This window comes from Rhinoraja longicauda, chromosome 8 (assembly GCF_053455715.1).
Source record: "Rhinoraja longicauda isolate Sanriku21f chromosome 8, sRhiLon1.1, whole genome shotgun sequence".
NCBI classification, from domain to species: Eukaryota; Metazoa; Chordata; class Chondrichthyes; order Rajiformes; family Arhynchobatidae; genus Rhinoraja; species Rhinoraja longicauda.
The window spans coordinates 61,921,698-61,942,398 of NC_135960.1; the positions used below are offsets into that span (position 1 = coordinate 61,921,698).

General features: G+C 42.0%; 1 protein-coding gene across 3 annotated transcripts in view; it reads left to right on the forward strand.

The window, feature by feature from the left end:
* myo1b (myosin IB) overlaps positions 1–20,701 on the forward strand; it is a 263,983-nt gene that overhangs the window by 24,491 nt on the left and 218,791 nt on the right. For all 3 annotated transcript variants that reach the window (XM_078404126.1, XM_078404124.1, XM_078404125.1), the window contains exon 3: positions 12,306–12,421. In XM_078404126.1, the coding sequence (XP_078260252.1) occupies positions 12,306–12,421 (116 nt within the window). The remainder of the gene's footprint in view (positions 1–12,305; positions 12,422–20,701) is intronic.

The following is a 20,701-nucleotide window of genomic DNA, read 5'->3' on the forward strand; positions in this document are numbered from 1 at the left end:
ACCCTGACACAAGGGAGGGGAGAAGCAATAAAGATTCCTAGTTCTGATTATCTGCCAGAGAAGTTGGAATATATAACCTGTCTGAAAATTGGATGAATAAGGAATTAGCATCAGAAGTGAAGCCTCATTTCCCATACTGTGAAGATTCACGCATAAATTAGAAATGAGTGAAATAGGGATGGAAGATGGCATCCATTCTAATATAAGAAAATAACTGCAGATGCTGGTACAAATCGATTTATTCACAAAATGCTGGAGTAACTCAGCAGGTCAGGCAGCATCTCGGGAGAGAAGGAATTCCGAAACGTCACCCATTCCTTCTCTCCCGAGATGCTGCCTGACCTGCTGAGTTACTCCAGCATTTTGTGAATAAATCGGCATCCATTCTAAAATGTTTTTCTTCACACATGATGTGCCATGCGAATGGAGAGATATTAGCTCTTTATCTTACTTTCTCATCAGTGGAAAGGAAAGCCAATGAGTGGAGAGGAAATGAGGAGTAAAATAATGTTCTTATCACACACAAATGAAGCATTTTACGTGTACTCTGGTCCTTATGGATTATGGGCTAAATGGCAGAAAATTACCTTGAGTGTCATCATTATACACTAGTTTATTTTTCAGTTTAGTTTAGAGATACAGCGCGGAACCAGGCCCTTTCGTTTCGGCCCACCGGGTCCGCGCCGCCCAGCGATCCCCGCACATTAACACTATCCTACACCCACTAGGAACAATTTTTACATTTACCCAGCCAATTAACCTACATACCTGTACGTCTTTGGAGTGTGGGAGGAAACCGAAGATCTCGGAGAAAACCCACGCAGGTCACGGGGAGAACGTACAAACTCTGTACAGACGGCGCCCGTAGTCGGGATCGAACCCGGGTCTTTGCATTCGCTGTAAGGCGGCAACTCTACCGCTGCGCCACAAGTGTCAATTATTTTAGAAAATGGTTTCATTATTGTATGGTAAATTAATTGGGACATTTTATGATAATGTAACCAGATTACGTGGTTATATACAGGATAAACTGAAATAATAGGCATAATGATGCGTTAGAAATTCATTCAGTTTAGATTAGAGACGCAGCATGGAAATAAGCCCTTTGGCCCATTGAGTGCACGCTGTCTATTGATCACCCATTCTATGTTATTTCACTTTCTCACACAAGGGGCAATTATAGAGGCTAGTTAACCTACAAACCTGCACATCTTTGTGATGTGGGAGGAAACTGGAGCACCCAGAGGAAATCCATGCGGTCGCAGGGAGAAGGTGCAAACTTTACACGGACAGCACTCGAGGTCAGGATTGAACCCGGGTCTCTGGCGCTCCAAGGCAGCAACTACACTATCTGCGCTACTCTGCTGCTGTGAAAAACTAGTATTTGAAATTTCCCAGAGAAAGTTCGTGGCTAATTAATGCAATCTTTTGAAGGCTGCTGTGCAGATGGGTTACCTAACCTGCCAGGTGAAGTACATATGAGGAAAAACTTTTTCAGTCAGAGAGTTGTAAATCTGTGGAATTCTCTGCCTCAGAAGGCAGTGGAGGCCAATTCTCTGAATGCATTCAAGAGAGAGCTAGATAGAGCTCTTAAGGATAGCGGAGTCAGGGGGTATGGGGAGAAGGTAGGAACGGGGTACTGATTGAGAATGATCAGCCATGATCACATTGAATGGTGGTGCTGGCTCGAAGGGCAAAATGGCCTACTCCTGCACAGAAAATAAATAAATAAAATAAATTGGATATTTGGGACAATAATTTGGGATGCAGGAAGTGCAATGGAGATTAAAAAGTTGTCAATTAATTTCTTGAATTGTGTAGTTCTAACGTTATATGTGTTTCTTTATTTGATAATACCCCTTTGCTGTTAATTTGCAGTGGAATGAAAGGTTGTCAGCATTATTACTCAAGTAAATGTATCGTTCATAAAGCTGAGGATGAGTTGTCAGGAAATGGTAAGGGGTATTGCAATTTGGGGGAATTTGTCATGCAAAATTAGTCAGTCATAATAGAACTAGATGTCAGTAGGGATGATGCATTCTCACAACCCATCAATAACATTATTGCATATTATGCTTGCAATTTCTATTTGATGAATGAATATTTGATGATCTTTACAAATGACCTTGTAGTAATCAATTTAAAAGACGAATGAGTTTAACAATGATGATTAAATTTGTAACGATGGCTATTCAATCTGAATCATTTTACGAACAATTTTCACAAGCAGCGCTCCTTCATTGGGCAGCAACGACTTGCATGTACCTAGCACCCTTCAGTTCTGTAAAGACTTGCGGGTCATTCGAGTAAGGTAGAACTGCTGGGAGCATGACGACAAATCTGACAGTCACCAAGAAGATGTGTGAAGGAAGGAACTGCTGGTTTAAACTGAAGGCACACACGAAATGTTGAAGTAACTCAGCGGGAAAGGCAGCATCCCTGGAGAGATGCTGCCTGTCCCGCTGCGTTACTCCAGCTTTTTGTGTTTATCTTCATTAGGAAGACGCGTGTGGCAGGACTGTGGCTGTTGCCTGTCTGAGCTTTAGCAAGACCTCTGACAAGGTTCTGCATGCAGTACAGCTGTAGGAAGGATGTCATGAAGTTGGAAAAGGCGCAAATGTGATTCACCAGAATGTTAAACAGGTAACCTGGGTTCGTGGGCTTGAGTTATAGTGAGAGGTTGGGTAGACTGAAACTCTTTTTCTTTGGAGCATAGGAGGCGGAGTGGTGACCTTATTGATGCATACAAGATCATGAGGGACATGGATAAGGTTTGCGTTTACAGTTTTTTGTGTCGGAAGGAACTGCAGATACTGGTTTAAACCGAAGATAGGCACAAAAACTGGAGTAACTCAGAGGGTCTGAAGAAGGGTCTCGACCCGAAGCGTCACCCATTCCTTCTCTCCAGAGATGCTGCCTGTCCTGCTGAGTTACTCCAGCATTTTGTGTCTATCTTCGGTTTAAAGCAGCATCTGCAGTTCCTTCCCACACAAGCTCAGTGGGTCAGGCAGCATCTCTGGAGAAAAGGAAACGGTGTCATTTCCTACAGTCTTTTTCCCAGTGTAGAGGCTTCAAAAACATGGGAGCATATGTTTAAGGTGAGAAGGCGGTGGTATAAGAGTTTTGAAGATAAAGATACAAAATACACAGAAGAGGCTTTTAGTGAGGGAATTTCAGAATATAAGCACAGCTCAAATTTAGTTACTAAGTCAACTTAGGAGAGAAAGGGTTGTGGGGTGGCAAGGCAAAATGGAATCACAAGAGGGGAAAAAATGAAGGGCGGAATTGCTATTAGTATAAACACAGTTTAGTATGTCACTACACCGCGGAAGTCCCAAACCACTCCTGCTGCACTTCACTTGAGAGTGTTTTGTTTCATCTGCATCTTCCATTCTCCTCTCTAATTGACTAAAATTATTTATATATATATATATTTCTTTCACAAGGAAAGATTGGATTGGCTAAGGTTTTCTATAGAACAGAGGAGGCCCGGGGGAAGCTTAATTTGTGTAGGGTTCAGGTAAACTAAATAAGAAAGAGTTTCTTCCTTGGCTGGGGTTAAGGAGGGGGGGGGGGTAAAAAATGAGGGGGCACTGATTTTTAAAATATTTGGTAGAAGGATTAGAGGAGAGGTGTGAAAGGCTTGGTAAGGCTTGAGAGCAGTAGTGGAGATTAAAACTTTTGCCACATTTAAATAGTGATTGGATTTGTACTTGAAGAGCTGTGCCCTGTGGGATCCAATGGACCTGGTGTTTTGATGTGATATTAGACTGGGAAGCACTTTTTTGAAGGGATAAGACACAATGGGCTGAATGTCATGTTTCCATGTTGTACATTTTCTGTGATTCTATCAGCATTGAATAAAACCAATTATTTTTTAGATGCCTCTCTAACCTTAACCCAGGTAGACACATGAGACTGCAGATACTGGAATCCGGAGCAATAATTAACTTGCTGTACGAACTCAGCGGGTTGGGCAACAACTGTGATAAATGAACAGTCAGGACCGTTTTCTCCAACAATCCCAGTTTGAACATGAAAAATTAGAGCTTTGAATTTTATAGTTTCGACGCAGTGAAACATGAGGAAAATAACGCTGTGAGATATTGTTTTACACATGTAACAATAAACAGTCAGACGTATTGCGAGTGAACCTGGCTTTTATGGTTTTAGTGGCAGTGCAGACCTTCTACAGGTGATTTGCTTACAAATTGATATAACAGAAATGGTGTGATATAATCTCACCTTTTTGGCTTCATATCAGTTAGGAATAACAATTTCTAACGGATTGCAATGAAGTTAACTGCCAGGATTTTGCTAAGAGTAGTTAATGAGAAAAATAATAGGACCATGAGAACAAATATTCTTTCAATGATACATATTAGTTGGCCTGCTCTACACGATAAACCTATGTTGTGTCAGTCCTACAAAATTACAAACTGAATACAAATCTCTCAAATAGTAGGTTTTTTATTTGAGTCGTTGGGAGTGGAGGGATCTCAGGAATGTGGTAAAGTTAGATTTAGTTTAGTTTAGTTTAGAGATACAGCGTGGAAATAAGCCCTTCAGCCCACTGAGTCCGCAGCGATCCCTGCACATTACACTATACTACACACGCTAGGGACAATTTCACATTTCTACTAAGCCAATACTTTAATGAAAGCAAATAGCTGGCTGTGTAATAAGACTTCACTAATGTTGCTCTGATTAATATTGGTGATCAAATGGGGAGATCAAGATTTTTTAGTATATCAAGAAAATTACAGCTGTAGATTATCATGAAATCCATACTTCCCTGAATTAAAGTAGTGGGCATTTTGCTTCTATAAGATACTTTTACTGTGACTTTTGAAATGTGAGAATAGATAGGATTTCAGGGGTGAATGTGAGTTGTAGTTGTTTTGAACATGATAGGGAAGGAAAAAGAGTTTGGATTTATTACTTTATCATCAAAATATACATGATTATCACTAGTATTTCAGGCTAAGTGAATATTATCTCTAATGATACAGTATGTAGGTCAGGACTTTAGAAAGATGAGATGGGATCTTATAGAAACATAAAATTATTAAGTGATTGGGCATGCTAGATGCAGGAAACATGTTCTCGATGTTGGGGGAGTCCAGAACCAGGGGCCACAGTTTAAGAATAAGGGCTGAGCCATTTAGAATTGAGATGCGGAAAAACTTTTCCCCCAGAGAGTTGTGAATTTGTGGAATTCTCTGCCTCAGAAGGCAGTGGATGCATTCAAGAGAGAGTTAGATGGAGTTCTTCGGGCTAGTGGAAACAAGGGATGTGGGGAGAAGGCAGGAACGGGGTACTAATTGTGGATGATCAACCATGATCACATTGAATAGCGGTGCTGGCTCGAAGGGCCAAATGGCCTACTCCTGCACCTTTTATCTATGTATATATTCCAATTTATTGGGAATAATACAGTACTGTATAAGACATTGGTGAGACTGCATTTAGAATATTGTGTTCAGTTCTGGGCACCATGTTATAGGAAAGATATTGTCAAGCTTGAAAGGGGTCAGATAAGATTTATGAGGCTGTTGCCAGGACTAAAGGGTGTGAGCTATAGGGAGAGGTTAAGTAGGTTGGGTCTCTATTCCATGGAGTGCAGGAGGATGAGGGGAGATCTTACAGGGGTATACAAAATCATGAGAGGAATAGATCGGGGAAATGCACAGAGTCTCTTGCCTAGTGAAGGGGAATCGAGGACCTGATGACATAGGTGTAAGGTGAAGGGGAAAAGATTTAATAGGAATCCGAGGGGTAACCTTTTCACACAAAGGGTGGTGGGTGTAGGGAACAAGCTCCCAGAGGAGGTTGTTGAGGCTGGGACTATCCCATCATTTAAGAAACAGTCAGACAGGTACATGGATAGGACAGGTTTGGAGGTATTTGGACCAAGCGCAGGCAAGTGGAACTAGTGTAGCTGGGACATGTTGGCCGGTGTGGGCAAGTTGGGCTGAAGGGACTGTTTCCACACTGTATCATTCTATGACTCTACTGAAAAATCCGAATTTTGAAGGGTCACGTAAGCCTGAAACTCCCCAGGGAATGAATCCCTTTTACATGTAAAGAGTTATCTCTATAAATGCAACCATATAGATTTTTCTCAAGGTTTCTGCATACTATTAAAACAAATAAGGAACCGTGACTAGAAGCAAATATTTATATTATAATTGCTATTGAAAACGGTGTCTTGACAACTTAAGCAGTTTGCTTCAGTTACAGACTACTTTTAAAATGAGATTTTAAAAAAAGATGCATCTTGTACTGATTATGACAGTAATGCTTCTAAGAATAAACTTTGGGAACAGTGCTTTAGTAAGACTATCAGCAACTGTTTTTGTGCTTTTGTGGTTTCTTCCCAGTGGGAGGTAAGGGATTATATAACAGTTGGTGTAAGCCCCTGCCTTTCATTCGTGTGACTGGAATTTAATAAATTTCCGTGTGCTAAGAGAAAAATTTCTCTCCTCTTGCATTTATCCCATGTGAAATATACTTTGTCATTAAGTTCTTAGTTGTGTGGACAAACAGCACAAAATTGCCTATGGTTGTGATTATTTAGTGATTTCATGAAGGCAGAATATGCCACAGTGTGGACTGAGGAGCCTTTCCTGTAGTGGATGTTGAAGGGACTATTTGAAGAGATCGTGGTATCAATGGAGGTAGATTTAAAAAGAGCAAACACAGCCATATTAAAGTTCACTATCCATGCTGCTGTCTACGATGTTACATTTAGAAAAATAGTGGCGTGGCTATTTGGTTGTATAACTTTTGTACCTATGCAGCTGGTTCTGCTATGGCATGATAGTTCTGTTCCTAAGAAATCTGGCATCATAGAGAATTGTGTTATAAATACAATAATGTCAATGGGGAAAAAATGGGTTCGGGACTAGAGTGTTTCAAACTTGCAATAACAAAGTTATTTTTCCCGCAAGATTCTCAAAAATAAAGGTCCTTTTTTCATAACGAGAAGTTTATTTTGCTTACTGCAAGCTAAAAATACTAAAGGCTCTAAATTGTTTGATAGAGTAGCATCCCACAAGTGTCAGTAGAAGCGATCTCTTGTTAATTTCAGTGGCCACCCACGATGAAGTAGCAGCTGTTCAGAGACAATGGTGTCTGATTACTGCAGGGAAGTTACATGGAAACATTTTTTTCCAAGACACACTTTTTCCTGCACATCAATTTCCAATGTAACACTTAAATGTTTATTAGGGCGGCACGGTAGCGCAGCGGTAGAGTTGCTGCTTTACAGCGAATGCAGCGCCGGAGACTCAGGTTCGATCCTGACTACGGGTGCTGCACTGTAAGGAGTTTGTACGTTCTCCCCGTGACCTGCGTGGGTTTTCTCCGAGATCTTCGGTTTCCTCCCACACTCCAAAGACGTACAGGTATGTAGGTTAATTGGCTGGGTAAATGTAAAAATTGTCCCTAGTGGGTGTAGGATAGTGTTAATGTGCGGGGATCGCTGGGCGGCACGGACTTGGTGGGCCGAAAAGGCCTGTTTCCGGCTGTATATATATGATATGATATGATAAATCCGTGTATTAGAAAGTGTACCTTAATTCATCAATCGTGCTACATCCAATTTGTGTTGTATAACCATGCCTTTCAGCAGAACTACTTGTATGAGGGATGTGCTTAAGAAATAATCAATAAGGAATTTACATCAACACTTATCGATTGATTTTGGCCTTCTCATAAATTTGTTTCATCTGTTCAAAGTGCAGATCAGATGTAAGAAAGACCACAATTATCTCAGACATATTCTAGAATGATTCTGTTCAGCCTGGACGTCATTGCTAAGGAATTTGAAACGTAAACATTTGGTGCCAAAAGCCAATAAATTGTATATTGATCGCTCCTCATTTGATATTATGAATGGGAAATGCTGCCCATGTGGGAGGTGTGGGGTGAGTTTGAAAGTGGAGTATCATTTGATCTTTGCCTTTGTGTAGGAGATGGTGGGAAAAATGTCCACCAGACCTGACAGTAGTGTTCTGAGGAAAATAATTATACTCAGCTGCAATGGACAGGATAGGAGCAACTGGATAAGTGCATACTTTTAATTAGCCATTTATGTTTGGTTTGGTGATATTGCAAAATAAAATTACAGATATTCTCACGTTGCTTTCTTTCGTTTTCTTCTCTGATCTTTCATGTGTAAAATGTTATTGTGTTAAAATATCTTTTCTTACAATATTTTAGCCTTTTGCTTATCCTCTTTCTAACTCCGATAACAACTAGGTAAATTGCTTCATTTAACAACATCACGGCAATGGATTCCCTGGTCAATATCTGAATGCTGTGACAATAGACAATAGACAATAGGTGCAGGAGTAGGCCATTCGGCCCTTTGAGCCAGCACCGCCATTCAATGTGATCATGGCTGATCATTCTCAATCAGTACCCCATTCCTGCTTTCTCCCCATACCCCCTGACTCCGCTATCCTTAAGAGCTCTATCTAGCTCTCTCTTGAATGTATTCAGAGAATTGGCCTCCACTGCCCTCTGAGGCAGAGAATTCCACAGATTCACAACTCTCTGACTAAAAAAGTTTTTCCTCATCTCTGTTCTAAATGGCCTACCCCTTATTCTTGGCCCCTGGTTCTGGACTCCCCCAACATTGGGAACATGTTTCCTGCCTCTAACGTGTCCAACCCCTTAATAATCTTATACGTTTCGATAAGATCCCCTCTCATCCTTCTAAATTCCAGTGTATACAAACCTAGTCGCTCCAGTCTTTCAACATAGGACAGTCCTGCCATTCCGGGAATTAACCTAGTAAACCTACGCTGCACGCCCTCAATAGCAATTGCGTGGGGTCTCTTATGTGCAGAGCTGCTGCTTTTCCCGATTTCGGCTGGAAAGTGCTTTGAATCTTTGTGAAAGGCGCAAGTAACAGCAGATACTGGTTAACAAAAAAAAAGCCACAAAGTGCTGGAGTAAATCTGTAGGGTCACGTAGCGTCTCTGGTGTACATGAATAAGCGATGATTCAGGTCGAAATTGAAGAACGAAATCCCGACCCTTTGTTTGTGAAGGGTCCTGATCTGAAACCGTCTATTCATTTTCTCCAGAGATAGATAGACAATAGGTGCAGGAGGAGGCCATTCGGCCCTTCGAGCCAGCACCGCCATTCAATGTGATCATGGCTGATCATTCTCAATCAGTACCCCGTTCCTGCCTTCTCCCCATACCCCCTGACTCCGCTATCCTTAAGAGCTCTATCTAGCTCTCTCTTGAATGCATTCAGAGAATTGGCCTCCACTGCCTTCTGAGGCAGAGAATTCCACAGATTTACAACTCTCTGACCGAAAAAAATTGTCCTCATCTCCGTTCTAAATGGCCTACCCCTTATTCTTAAACTGTGGCCCTGGTTCTGGACTCCCCCAACATTGGGAACATGTTTCCTGCCTCTAACGTGTCCAACCCCTTAATAATCTTATATGTTTCGATAAGATCTCCTCTCATCCTTCTAAATTCCAGTATATACAAGCCTAGTCGCTCCAGTCTTTCAACACATGACAGTCCCACCATTCCGGGAATTAACCTAGTAAACCTACGCTGCACGCCCTCAATAGCAAGAATATCCTTCCTCAAATTTGGAGACCAAAACTGCACACAGTACTCCAGGTGCGGTCTCACTAGGGAACTGTACAACTGCAGAAGGACCGCAGAAGGACCTCTTTGCTCCTATACTCAACTCCTCTTGTTATGGAGGCCAACATTCCATTGGCTTTTTTCACTACCTGCTGGAGTAAATCTGATACAAAATGTTTAGTTCAGTTTAGTTTAATTCATTGTCATGTGTACCGAGGTACAGTGAAGAGGTTTTGTTGGAGAACAGTAAAATGCTGGAGTAACTCAACGGGTCAGGCAGCATCTTTGGGGAAAAAAGAATAGGTAATGTTTGGGGTTGAGACCCTTCTTCAGACTGAGAGTCAGGGGACTCTCCAGAGATCCAGGGGACTCTCCAGAGAATCCAGCATCTCCAGAGATGCTGCCTGACCTGTTGAGTTACTCCAGCACTTTGTGCACTCTGGATCAGTTCCTGTGGACTGGAAGGTAGCCAATTTAACGCCGCTTTTTAAGAAAGGAGGGAAGATGCTGGAATCGATTGTTAAAGATGTTATAGCAGCGCATTTGGAAAGCAGTGACAGGATCGGTCAAAGTCAGCATAGATTTATGAAGGGGAAATCATGCTTGACTAATCTTTTAGATTTTTTTTGAGGATGTAACTAGTAAAATGGATAAGGGAGAGCCAGGGGATGTGGTGTACGTGTAGCACCAAGTTGTTTTTCAGCCAGGTGCTCTTCACAACACCCAGTGTCCACTCCACATGGTTATTGTTTGTTCACTGCTGGTACTCAGGAGATGTTGAATGTAATTTGCCACCCGTCATGAGGAAGTATGCCTTCCGGCTCCAAGCATTTGACAGCACTGGGCGTGATGAGAGGAGATCTTATCGAAACGTATAAGATTATTAACCCCTTAAGGGGTTGGACACATTAGAGGCAGGAAACATGTTCCCAATGTTGGGGGAGTGCAGAACAAGGAGCCACAGTTTAAGGATAAGGGGTAGGCCATTTAGAACGGAGATGAGGAAAAACTTTTTCAGTCAGAGAGTTGTGAATCTGTGGAATTCTCTGCCTCAGAAGGCAGTGGAGGCCAATTCTCTGAATGCATTAAAGAGAGAGCTAGATAGAGCTCTTGAGGATAGCGGAGTCAGGGGGTATGGGGAGAAGGCAGGAACGGGGTACTGATTGAGAATGATCAGCCATGATCACATTGAATGGCGGTGCTGGCTCGAAGGGCCGAATGGCCTCCTCCTGCACCTATTGTCTATTGTGTACTTGCTGGAGTTTAAAAGAATGAGGGGGGGGGCCTCAGTGAAACATATCGAATAGTGAAAGGCTTGTTTAGAGTGGATGTGGAGAGGATGTTTCCATTAGTGGGAGAGTCTACGACTAGATGTCATAGAGGCCTCAGAATTAAAGGATGTTCCTTTAGGAAGGAGATGAGAAGGAATTTCTTAAGTCAGAGGGTAGTGAATCTGTGGATTTCTTTTGCCACAGAAGGCTGTGAATGCCAAGTCAATTGATATTTTTAAAGCAGAGATAGATAGATTCTTGATTAATATGCGTGTCAGGGGCTTTGGGGAGAAGGCATAAGAATGGGGTTAGGTGGGAGAGATAGATCAGCTATGATTGAATGGTGTAGACGTGATGGGCTGAATGGCCTAGTTATGCTCCAATCACTTTTGACCTTATGTAGTAATGCACTGTTGAGTAGAAAATACCAAAGATCATAGGCGACTCCCATGTTACAGAAGATGGGTGGAGAGGGGAGGAATGATTTGTATTGTAATGCGCAGTAAAGCAAAGCTTTGTCATTTGCATATGCATCAAGAGACACTAATTAATTGAAAAAAAGTGTTTATTTATTTAATTTTCTCACAAATTCTGTAAGTATGAATTTTATTTAATATCTCAATTTTTCCATTACTGATTTGTGAATTCTGTACCGGTAAATTTATGTTGCCTGAACGAACATTTTGCACGGGGGCTGCTTATAAGTAATATTTGGTTTAAAAATGTCAAAAACGCTTTTGATCACATTGCCCCTCAACGTCTATTACCTGCAAACATGGACAACCTGTATGTGAAGCACTGGGGAATCCCTTTTGTTAATGAAACTCGAATCCATTGGAGGTTGGGGTACTCAGGGTGGGAAATAAAGGGATAATCTGCAGACAGAGGTTGAAATCTGGAACGTTAGGATCAGCTATTTTACGTTTGATGCTGAATGCTCTCTTCAACATTATGCATCATTGAGTTCCAGTATAGTGTTAAAACAGTGGGAGCCACAGTAGGGATAATTTTGACTTGTTGGATGCTCATTAACTGACAATCAATTCTGTAATTCTTCTCAAAAGTTTTTACATTTACAATCCCTTGGTTTATCTTTCTGGGGCTTATGTTAATTTATTTACTCACCTGGCTATCATTGGACTTATCATAAGATCACAAGTGATAGGAGAAGAATTTGGCCATTCGGCTCATCAAGTCTTCTCTGCCACTCAATCATGGCTGATCTATCTTTCCCTCCTAACCCCATTCTCCTGTCTTCTCCCCATAACCTCTGACACCTGAACAAACATTGTAAAAGTGGCAATGAGTAGCAGTGTCCACAAATTAGCATAGCTTCCGATTACCTGTTGGTTTTCAGTTGAAATCAACTGATCTTCAAATTAATATTTTTGTTTTGTTTTGTTTCTTGTTGCAGACTTACATTGGAAATGTCGTCATATCTATAAACCCTTACAGATCCTTGCCCTTCTACACCCCAGCAAAAGTAGAAGAGTATCGTAACAGAAACTTCTATGAACTCAGTCCCCACATGTAAGTACAACGCTGAACGTTGCAGTTGGCTCGTATCAAAAGACAGCACAAGTTCCAGGCTGTTTTCCTTGGATGAGAGAGGAAGAGAAAGGAAGCGATTTTTAAAAAAGCTTTTATTCAGTCTGATCTACTCAGTTCATTTATAATTTGTTTAGAATACTGCAGCCATCTGACAAGCTATTCCATAATTGAAAAATCCATCAATTCTCTGTTTGACTCCAGAAAGTCTTTGGTCTAAATATGGTGTCATTTGTTCACATTGAATTTGTCTCTGCAACATCTGTTGATGTACTTGGTAAAATAAACCAAGATAGTCTTTTGAGTATTTGAGCTCATGTATAGAGCTGGGGGAAATAGAGACGGCATGGTTGTCATGTGGTAGGTTACAGTCCAGAACAAATATGATTTTAATGATGAGTAAAAACAAAAGTGAAGGATTAGTATATTCTTTGGCTTGTAAAAATGATTCATAATATACCTCTATCCATTCAAAGTTGTTACGAAGGAGGAATAGGATGTCGTTTATGAAAACAGATCTTTCTACCATGAAGTTTCGTAATAAGTAAGATTTTTAGAAAACTTTCAGATCATTTTAATATGACTAAATATTGAATTATTTTGTGGTTATTGAAGGGAGCTTATAACTACAACATAAAGTGCTACAGATAAATATTAATTGTAGTTTAGATAAAAACACACTCTCTTAAAATTATTTTCATACCACAAATTATTTAGCAGATAATTGGCTGTTTTATCATTTCCATATTGCTAATACACTGAGATTTTCAAAAATATATAAAATAGGAACAGAAATTGCTGGAGTCTGAAGAAGGGTCTCGACCCGAAACGTCACCCATTCCTTCTCTCCAGAGATGCTGCCTGACCGCTGAGTTACCCTGCTTTTTGTGTCTTATCTTCGGTGATAGTAAGTAGGTCAGGCAGTATGTGTGAAGAGAGAACCAAAGTTAATTTTTGAGGTTAATGCCCTTCCTTCGAAGTACAGTTCCACTCGTGGGTCACAGTGGCTCGAGAGGCTTTGTATTTGTGTACCAGGTTTCCTGGAATACTGCAGTCAAGCATATAAGTCAAACGAGCAGAATAAGAGCTCTGTAAGTTGAGGCACTCTTGTTGACCATCATTATTTGCCAGTCTTTTGACTGAAGTGCGACGTACTGGATAGAAATCAGGATTCTTCAGCTGTTCATGATTTGTGGTGCCAAGCCCTGGTGTACAGAGCATTCCACAATGCAGATGTGAGCCGCAGGTTATAACCTGATCATGATTAGGTGTTGTGAGTGCGTGCTTGTGCTTGTGTGTGCCCTCCCTGTGAGGAAAGGGCCAGAACATGGTTCACAATCATGAAAGGGGAGTATTGCCAAATAGGCCATCAAATATGATGAGGTGGTGTGCTTGACGATAACTATTGGCTGTCAATAAGATTCACATACCAGGAAGGCATGTTAATGTTTCTGTCCTGTGTTGACTGTGCTGCAACTACTTCTGCTCCTGCTCATTGCCTCAGTCCTTTGTCCAAGTTATTTGTTGTTCAATAGTCTGAAGAAGGGTCTCGACCCTAAAACGTCACCCATTCCTTCTCTCCAGAGATGCTGCCGGTCCCACTGAGTTACTCCAGCATTTTGTGTCCATCTTTGGTTTAACCCTTCATACATATTTATTGTTCAAACTTGATTTGTAATTCAACATGATTAAAACCAATACATAATCAATAATTTTGCCCACACCTGTGTGATTGAGAATTGTTCTTGAGCACTACAATATCTGTTTGCACCTATGATTTGTGCCAGGTGGTTTTCAATTCATCACAGACTTTTTTTATAGTGCCTTTTTCATATTTACGACAATGTTCAAAAACATAAATGGTGCTAATTGATGTGTAGGAAAGAAAATTGCAGATGCTGGTTTAAATCGAAGGTAGACACAAGATGCTGGAGTAACTCAGCTGGTCAGGCAGCATATCTGGAGAGAAGGAATGGGTGACGTTACGGATCGAGACCCATAATTGATGTTGGATTTCATGCATCTTATGTATCTTTTATCATATGATGTGATTCACTTGTACATGCAAACAAACAGCTCAATCAACAAAATCAAACAGGCAGTTAAGTATCAGACACGCTTAATGTGGAGAAAGCTGCTTTAAATTTAAATCGTCTGGAATTACATTAGTAGAAACCCGAGATAAATAACATGAAAGGCTAAAAAAGAACTATCCCTCCAATCATGGCAGGAGACCAAGAGATGCTTGAGGAAATTTGGGACGGTGATATTATTTCATCCCCATTTATTCCAGACCTGTAATAGTACTCTATTTTTAACACCCCCCCCCCCCAGTCACTCCATTCTTCTTATGAACTAATTGATGTCCCGTTATAAAATTTTATTGAATAAACGGTCATTTAACAGTGCACACCATTTAAAAATTCATACCATCCTTTGACATTAGTCTGACTGGTGAAAAAGACAGTAATATCTGTTAATTACCATATTATACAAAGCTTTGCATTTACACTGGTGAACAGGGCAAGAATCGATAGGAACCCGAGGAACACCTTTTTTACGCAGAGGGATGTGTGTTTATGGAATGATCTGCCAGAAGAGATAATTTGGGCAGATACTAAAACAACACTTAAAAGACACTTGGACATTGATACACCTAGGAAAAGTTTAGAGGCATATGGGCCAAAAATGAGTAAATGGGACTAACTTAGTTGGGGCACCTTGGTTGGCATGGACAAGTTGGGTCGAAGGGCCTGTTTCAACATTGTGAGACTCTTTGTATGACTATGAGTAGAATTGACTACTGTACTCCTTGAAAAGGACATTAAACTAGAGACATTTGGTGCCCAGGAAAGTTTAATATTTGGGTAGAGGGCCTTCATCTGCAAAATTATACTGTACATGATGCGCAAGGCAATACCCACTTGGCAATGGCCTTTCCACTGTGGAGCAAGGAGGCGATAGGGCTTCAGGTCATGGTGTAAGGGGATGCAGAAAAGAAGGCCCAGGAAAAGAGTGGGGAATAATTGTGCATCAGCCAGTAGGCAGGAAGATGAGGGCCTTGAATATTTAGTCAGGCCATGGAGATGAAATAGTTTCACTGCAAGGGGTAACTTGTAGACTTGAAATAGATATACAGCTTGTGCACCTACCTGCACAAGATCAATAAAAATGGATCTGAATTCACAGATGATTAAGGCACCAATAATGTTTATTTTGATGCTATTTTCTCACAGGCTGTAAATAGTTCATTTATCTGGATTAATGTGACAGGTTTACAATAACCCACACTATGTCACTGTGACATTGTTCCTCCTCATTGTAAACATAGAAATAGAGAAAATAGGTGCAGGAGTAGGCCATTCGGCTCCTCGAGCCAGCACCGCCATTCAATATGATCATGGCTGATCATTTGATCCGTTCCTTTGATTCCATTAGCCCTAAGAGTTAAATCTACCTCTCTCTTGAAAACATCCAGTGAATTGGCCTCCACTGCCCTCTGTGGCAGAGAATTCCACAGATTCACAACTCTCTGGCTGAAAAAGTTTTTTCTCATCTCAGTCCTAATGGCCCTTCTTCTTAAACTGTGACCCCTGGGGGTTGGACTGCCCCAACATCGGGAACATTCTTCCTGCATCTAGCCTGTCCAATCCTTGCAGAATTTTATATGTTTACATGTCATCATTAGTCAATTCCCATGAAAGTAGACTGTCCAGAGATGCTCATGACTCATCTGTTACTCAGTGGAGCAGCACTCTCAGATACAAAATGGAAGGTTATGATGTTAAGGCCCACTTCAAAAATGATCAGTAATGTCACAGAAGGGGTGGCAGATGGATATTTAAAGAGGAGCAGATGTGTTCTTATAATGGCCTGGTTAATATTTATCCTGGGAAAGGTTCAGAGGGATATGGGCTAAACATGGGCAAAGACTAGCTTAGAAAGGGCATGAATGATTTGGGCTGAAGGGCCTGTTTCTGTTCTGTATGAATGTATAATTAACATTACTAGAGAAAATTACATGGTTTTACATGATTATCACAATGCTTGGTGTGGGGCTTTGCTGTGCATTATTTGGCTGTAATGTTTCTTACCTTGAATTAGCAACATCACTTCAACATAGTTCATTGTTTGTAAAATATTTTTGCATGAGCTACAATGAAGAAAAGTGTGATTTGAAACTTTAATTTTCTCTCAGAAACATCACTGCACAACATTATAGGTTGCCTAATATTCTCTAACACTTTTGAAGGCTCGTCCATTCCCTGTGTTAGAAAAGATATTGTGATCGGAATTGAAACTCAATTCATGCTCAGCGATTGCACGTTTCATTTTCCACTGTTAGCATTCAGGAATTGCTGACTCACAACCCTCTAATCTTGCCATTCACTTCTTATTCTATACCATGTAGCTGATCTGTATCCTGCTGTATTTATTCACAAAATGCTGGAGTAACTCAGCAGGTCAGGCAGCATCTCGGGAGAGAAGGAATGGGTGATGTTTCGGGTCGAGACCCTTCTTCAGACTGATGTCAGGGGGGCGGGACAAAGGAAGGATATAGGTGGAGACAGGAAGATAGAGGGAGATCTGGGAAGGAGGAGGGGAAGAGAGGGACAGAGGAACTATCTAAAGTTGGAGAAGTCGATGATCATACCACTGGGCTGCAAGCTGCCCAGGCGAAATGTGAGGTGCTGTTCCTCCAATTTCCGGTGGGCCTCACTATGGCACTGGAGGAGGCCCATGACAGAAAGGTCAGACTGGGAATGGGAGGAGGAGTTGAAGTGCTCGGCCACCGGGAGACCAGTTTGGCCAACGCGGACCGAGCGCAGGTGTTGAGCGAAGCGATCGCCTCTCTTCCCCTCCTCCTTCCCAGATCTCCCTCTATCTTCCTGTCTCCACCTATATCCTTCCTTTGTCCCGCCCCCCTGACATCAGTCTGAAGAAGGGTCTCGACCCGAAACGTCACCCATTCCTTCTCTCCTGAGATGCTGCCTGACCTGCTGAGTTACTGCAGCATTTAGTGAATAAATACCTTCGATTTGTACCAGCATCTGCAGTTATTTTCTTATACTATCTTATGTATCCTGCTGTATACTTTCACAGCCTTCCTCACAGCGAACCCAGCAGCCTTGGTGTCACCTGCAAACCCACTGACCAACCCATCTACGTTTCCATCCAAGTTTTTTATATATATTACAAACAGGGGTCCCAGTGCAGATTCCTGTGGAATGCCATTGGATACAGACCTCCAACCTGAATAATTATCCTTTCATCACAACCATCTGCCTTCTATCAGTAATCAAGTTTTGAGTCCGGACGACCAAATCCCGCGCACCTTAATCTACTGGGTCATCTTCTAATGGGGACTTTATCAAATGCCTTACTAAAATCCATGTAGGCAACATTCACCTCACCCTACCCTCATCGATCACCCTTTTTACCTCCTCAAAAAACTCAATCGATTTAGCAAGACATGACCTGCCATGCACAAAGCCATGCTGACTATCCCGAATGAACCCACTCTCTTCCAAATGGGAGTAAATCCTATGCTGAAGAATTCTCTCCACTAACTTCCATAGCTGACCGGCCTATAATTCCCTGGATTCTTTCTACTTCCCTTTTCAATAAAAGAGCAACATTAGCTTCTTTGCAGTCCTCCGGTACTTTGCCTATGGTTCGAGAAGACGCACATATAATTGTCAGATCGTCTGGAAATGCTTTCATCCCGCTACTCCATTAGTCTGAAGAAGGGTCCCAACCCAAATCGTCATCTGCCCATTCCCTCCACAGTTTAGTTTAGAGATACAGCGCAGAAACAGGCCCTGCGGCCCACCGAGTCCGCACCGACCAGCGATCCCCCCACATTAACACTATCCCGCACACACTGGGGACAATTTACACTTATACCAAACCCAATTAACCTACAAACCTGTACATCTTTGGAGTGTGGGAGGAAACCGAAGATCACGGAAAAAAACCCACGCACTCACGGGGAGAACGTACAAACTATGTACAGACAAGCACCTGTAGACAGGATCAAACCAGGGTCTCTGGCACTGCAAGGCAGTAGCTCTACTGCTATGCCACCAAGCTGCCCGAAGTTATGATCGTGTACTTTAGTTATTCAACTTGTATAGTTATGACTCTTCTTGAGCTGTGTGCAAGATACATCTTCTGGATGCACTGGGACACATCCTCAGTGATGTGACCTGGGGTCATGGGGTGTTTCGGGTCTCACAACATCAGACACCCTCGCCCAGGCGACCCAGCTGGGGTTGATCAGGCCCCGACTTGCATTCCAGCAGCAACTGCCCACGGATCAGCCCTCTTAAACTCCCTCCTTCAGCTCCCTTCAATCATGCACAGGGCTAAATTGACCTTATTCTGGTGGAAGAGTTGTAGATCAGATATGTGTTTTCATAGAAACATAGAAACATAGAAAATAGGTGCAGGAGGAGGCCATTCGGACCTTCGAGCCAGCACTGCCATTCATTGTGATCATGGCTGATCGTCCACAATCAATAACCCGTGCCTGCCTTCTCCCCATATCCCTTGATTCCACTAGCCCCTAGAGCTCTATCTAACTCTCTCTTAAATCCATCCAGTGATTTGGCCTCCACTGCCCTCTGTAGCAGAGAATTCCACAAATTCACAACTCTCTGGGTGAAAAAGTTCCTTCTCACCTCAGTTTTAAATGGCCTCCCCTTTATTCTAAGACTGTGGCCCCTGGTTCTGGACTCGCCCAACACTGGGAATATTTTTCTTGCATCTAGCTTATCCAGTCCTTTTATAATTTTATATGTTTCTATAAGATCCCCTCTCATCCTTCTAAACTCCAGTGAATACAATCCTAGTCTTTTCAATCTCTCCTCATATGTCAGTCCCACCATCCCAGGGATCAATCTCCTGAACCTACGATGCACTGCCTCAATTACAAGGATGTCCTTCCTCAAATTAGGAGACCAAAACTGTACACAATACTCCAGATGTGGTCTTACCAACTGCAGAAGAACCTCTTTACTCCTATACTGAAATCCTCTCGTTATGAAGGCCAACGAAGGCTTTCTTCACTGCCTGCTGTACCTGCACGCCAACTTTCAGTGACTGGTGTACAAGAACACCCAGGTCTTGCTGCACTTCCCCCTTACCGAACCTAACTCCATTGAGATAATAATCTGTCTCCTTGTTTATGCCGTCAAAGGTGATAACCTCACATTTATCTATATTATACTGCATTTGCCACGCATCTGCCCGCTCACTCAACCTGTCCAGGTCACCTTGCAACCTCCTAACATCCTCTGCACAGTTCACACTGCCACCCAGCTTCGTGTCATCTGCAAACATGCTAGTGTTACTTCTAATTCCCTCTTCCAAATCATTAATATATATGGTAAACAGTTGCGGCCCCAACACCGAGGCTTGCGGCACTCCACTCGCCACTGCCTGCCATTCTGAAAAGGACCCGTTTCATAGAAGATAGACACAAAATGCTGGGGTAACTCAGCAGGTCAGGCAGCATCTCTGGAGAGAAGGAATTGGTGACGTACCCCGTACAGACAGCACCCGTAGACGGGATCGAATCCGGGTCTCTGATGCTGCAAGAGCTGTAAGGCATCAACTCTACCGCTGCACCACCGTGCCGCCCCGCTGCCTAACTGCTGAGTTCCTCCTGCAGTTTATTTTTTTGCTCAAGATTCTTGCATCTGCAGTTTCTTTTGTCTCCTGCTCTGAACATAGGTTGTCGCAGTCACCTTATTTTTTCTTGGTACATCTGTGATTTATGCATTATCCTGCGTAACATAGTAAAATCCAGGAAATCTGACAATCATCACGAGCCATGTTTAGTCAAGGTATGAAAATAATGCCAGGATGGAATGCAATGAAATGTGGTACATCTGATGAGTAATCCATACCGGGAGTAAGGAATGATGTTTTTCCGGTTTGGTTTGCAGTGTTTCAGGAAGACTACCTGTTTTGGAACAATGACTTTAGAGAAACTGCATAATGGGCACGTGTGTTAAGGGAAAGATTTACTTGGCAGGTTATTGCCTTGATATTGCTCCATTTCTGTCCGAGAACATTGTGGGATTTCATCCAAGAACGAACTTGAGAACTGCCAAAAATAAACTTAGAATTTATAGTGTTCTCAAAAAGATTACATAAACAAAGATTATTTGACAGTGATCATTTCCCAAAGGACCCCGGCCTTTTCCCTGTTAGATACATTTCTGTGCACAGATGCCAGAAATTGCAGCACTATAG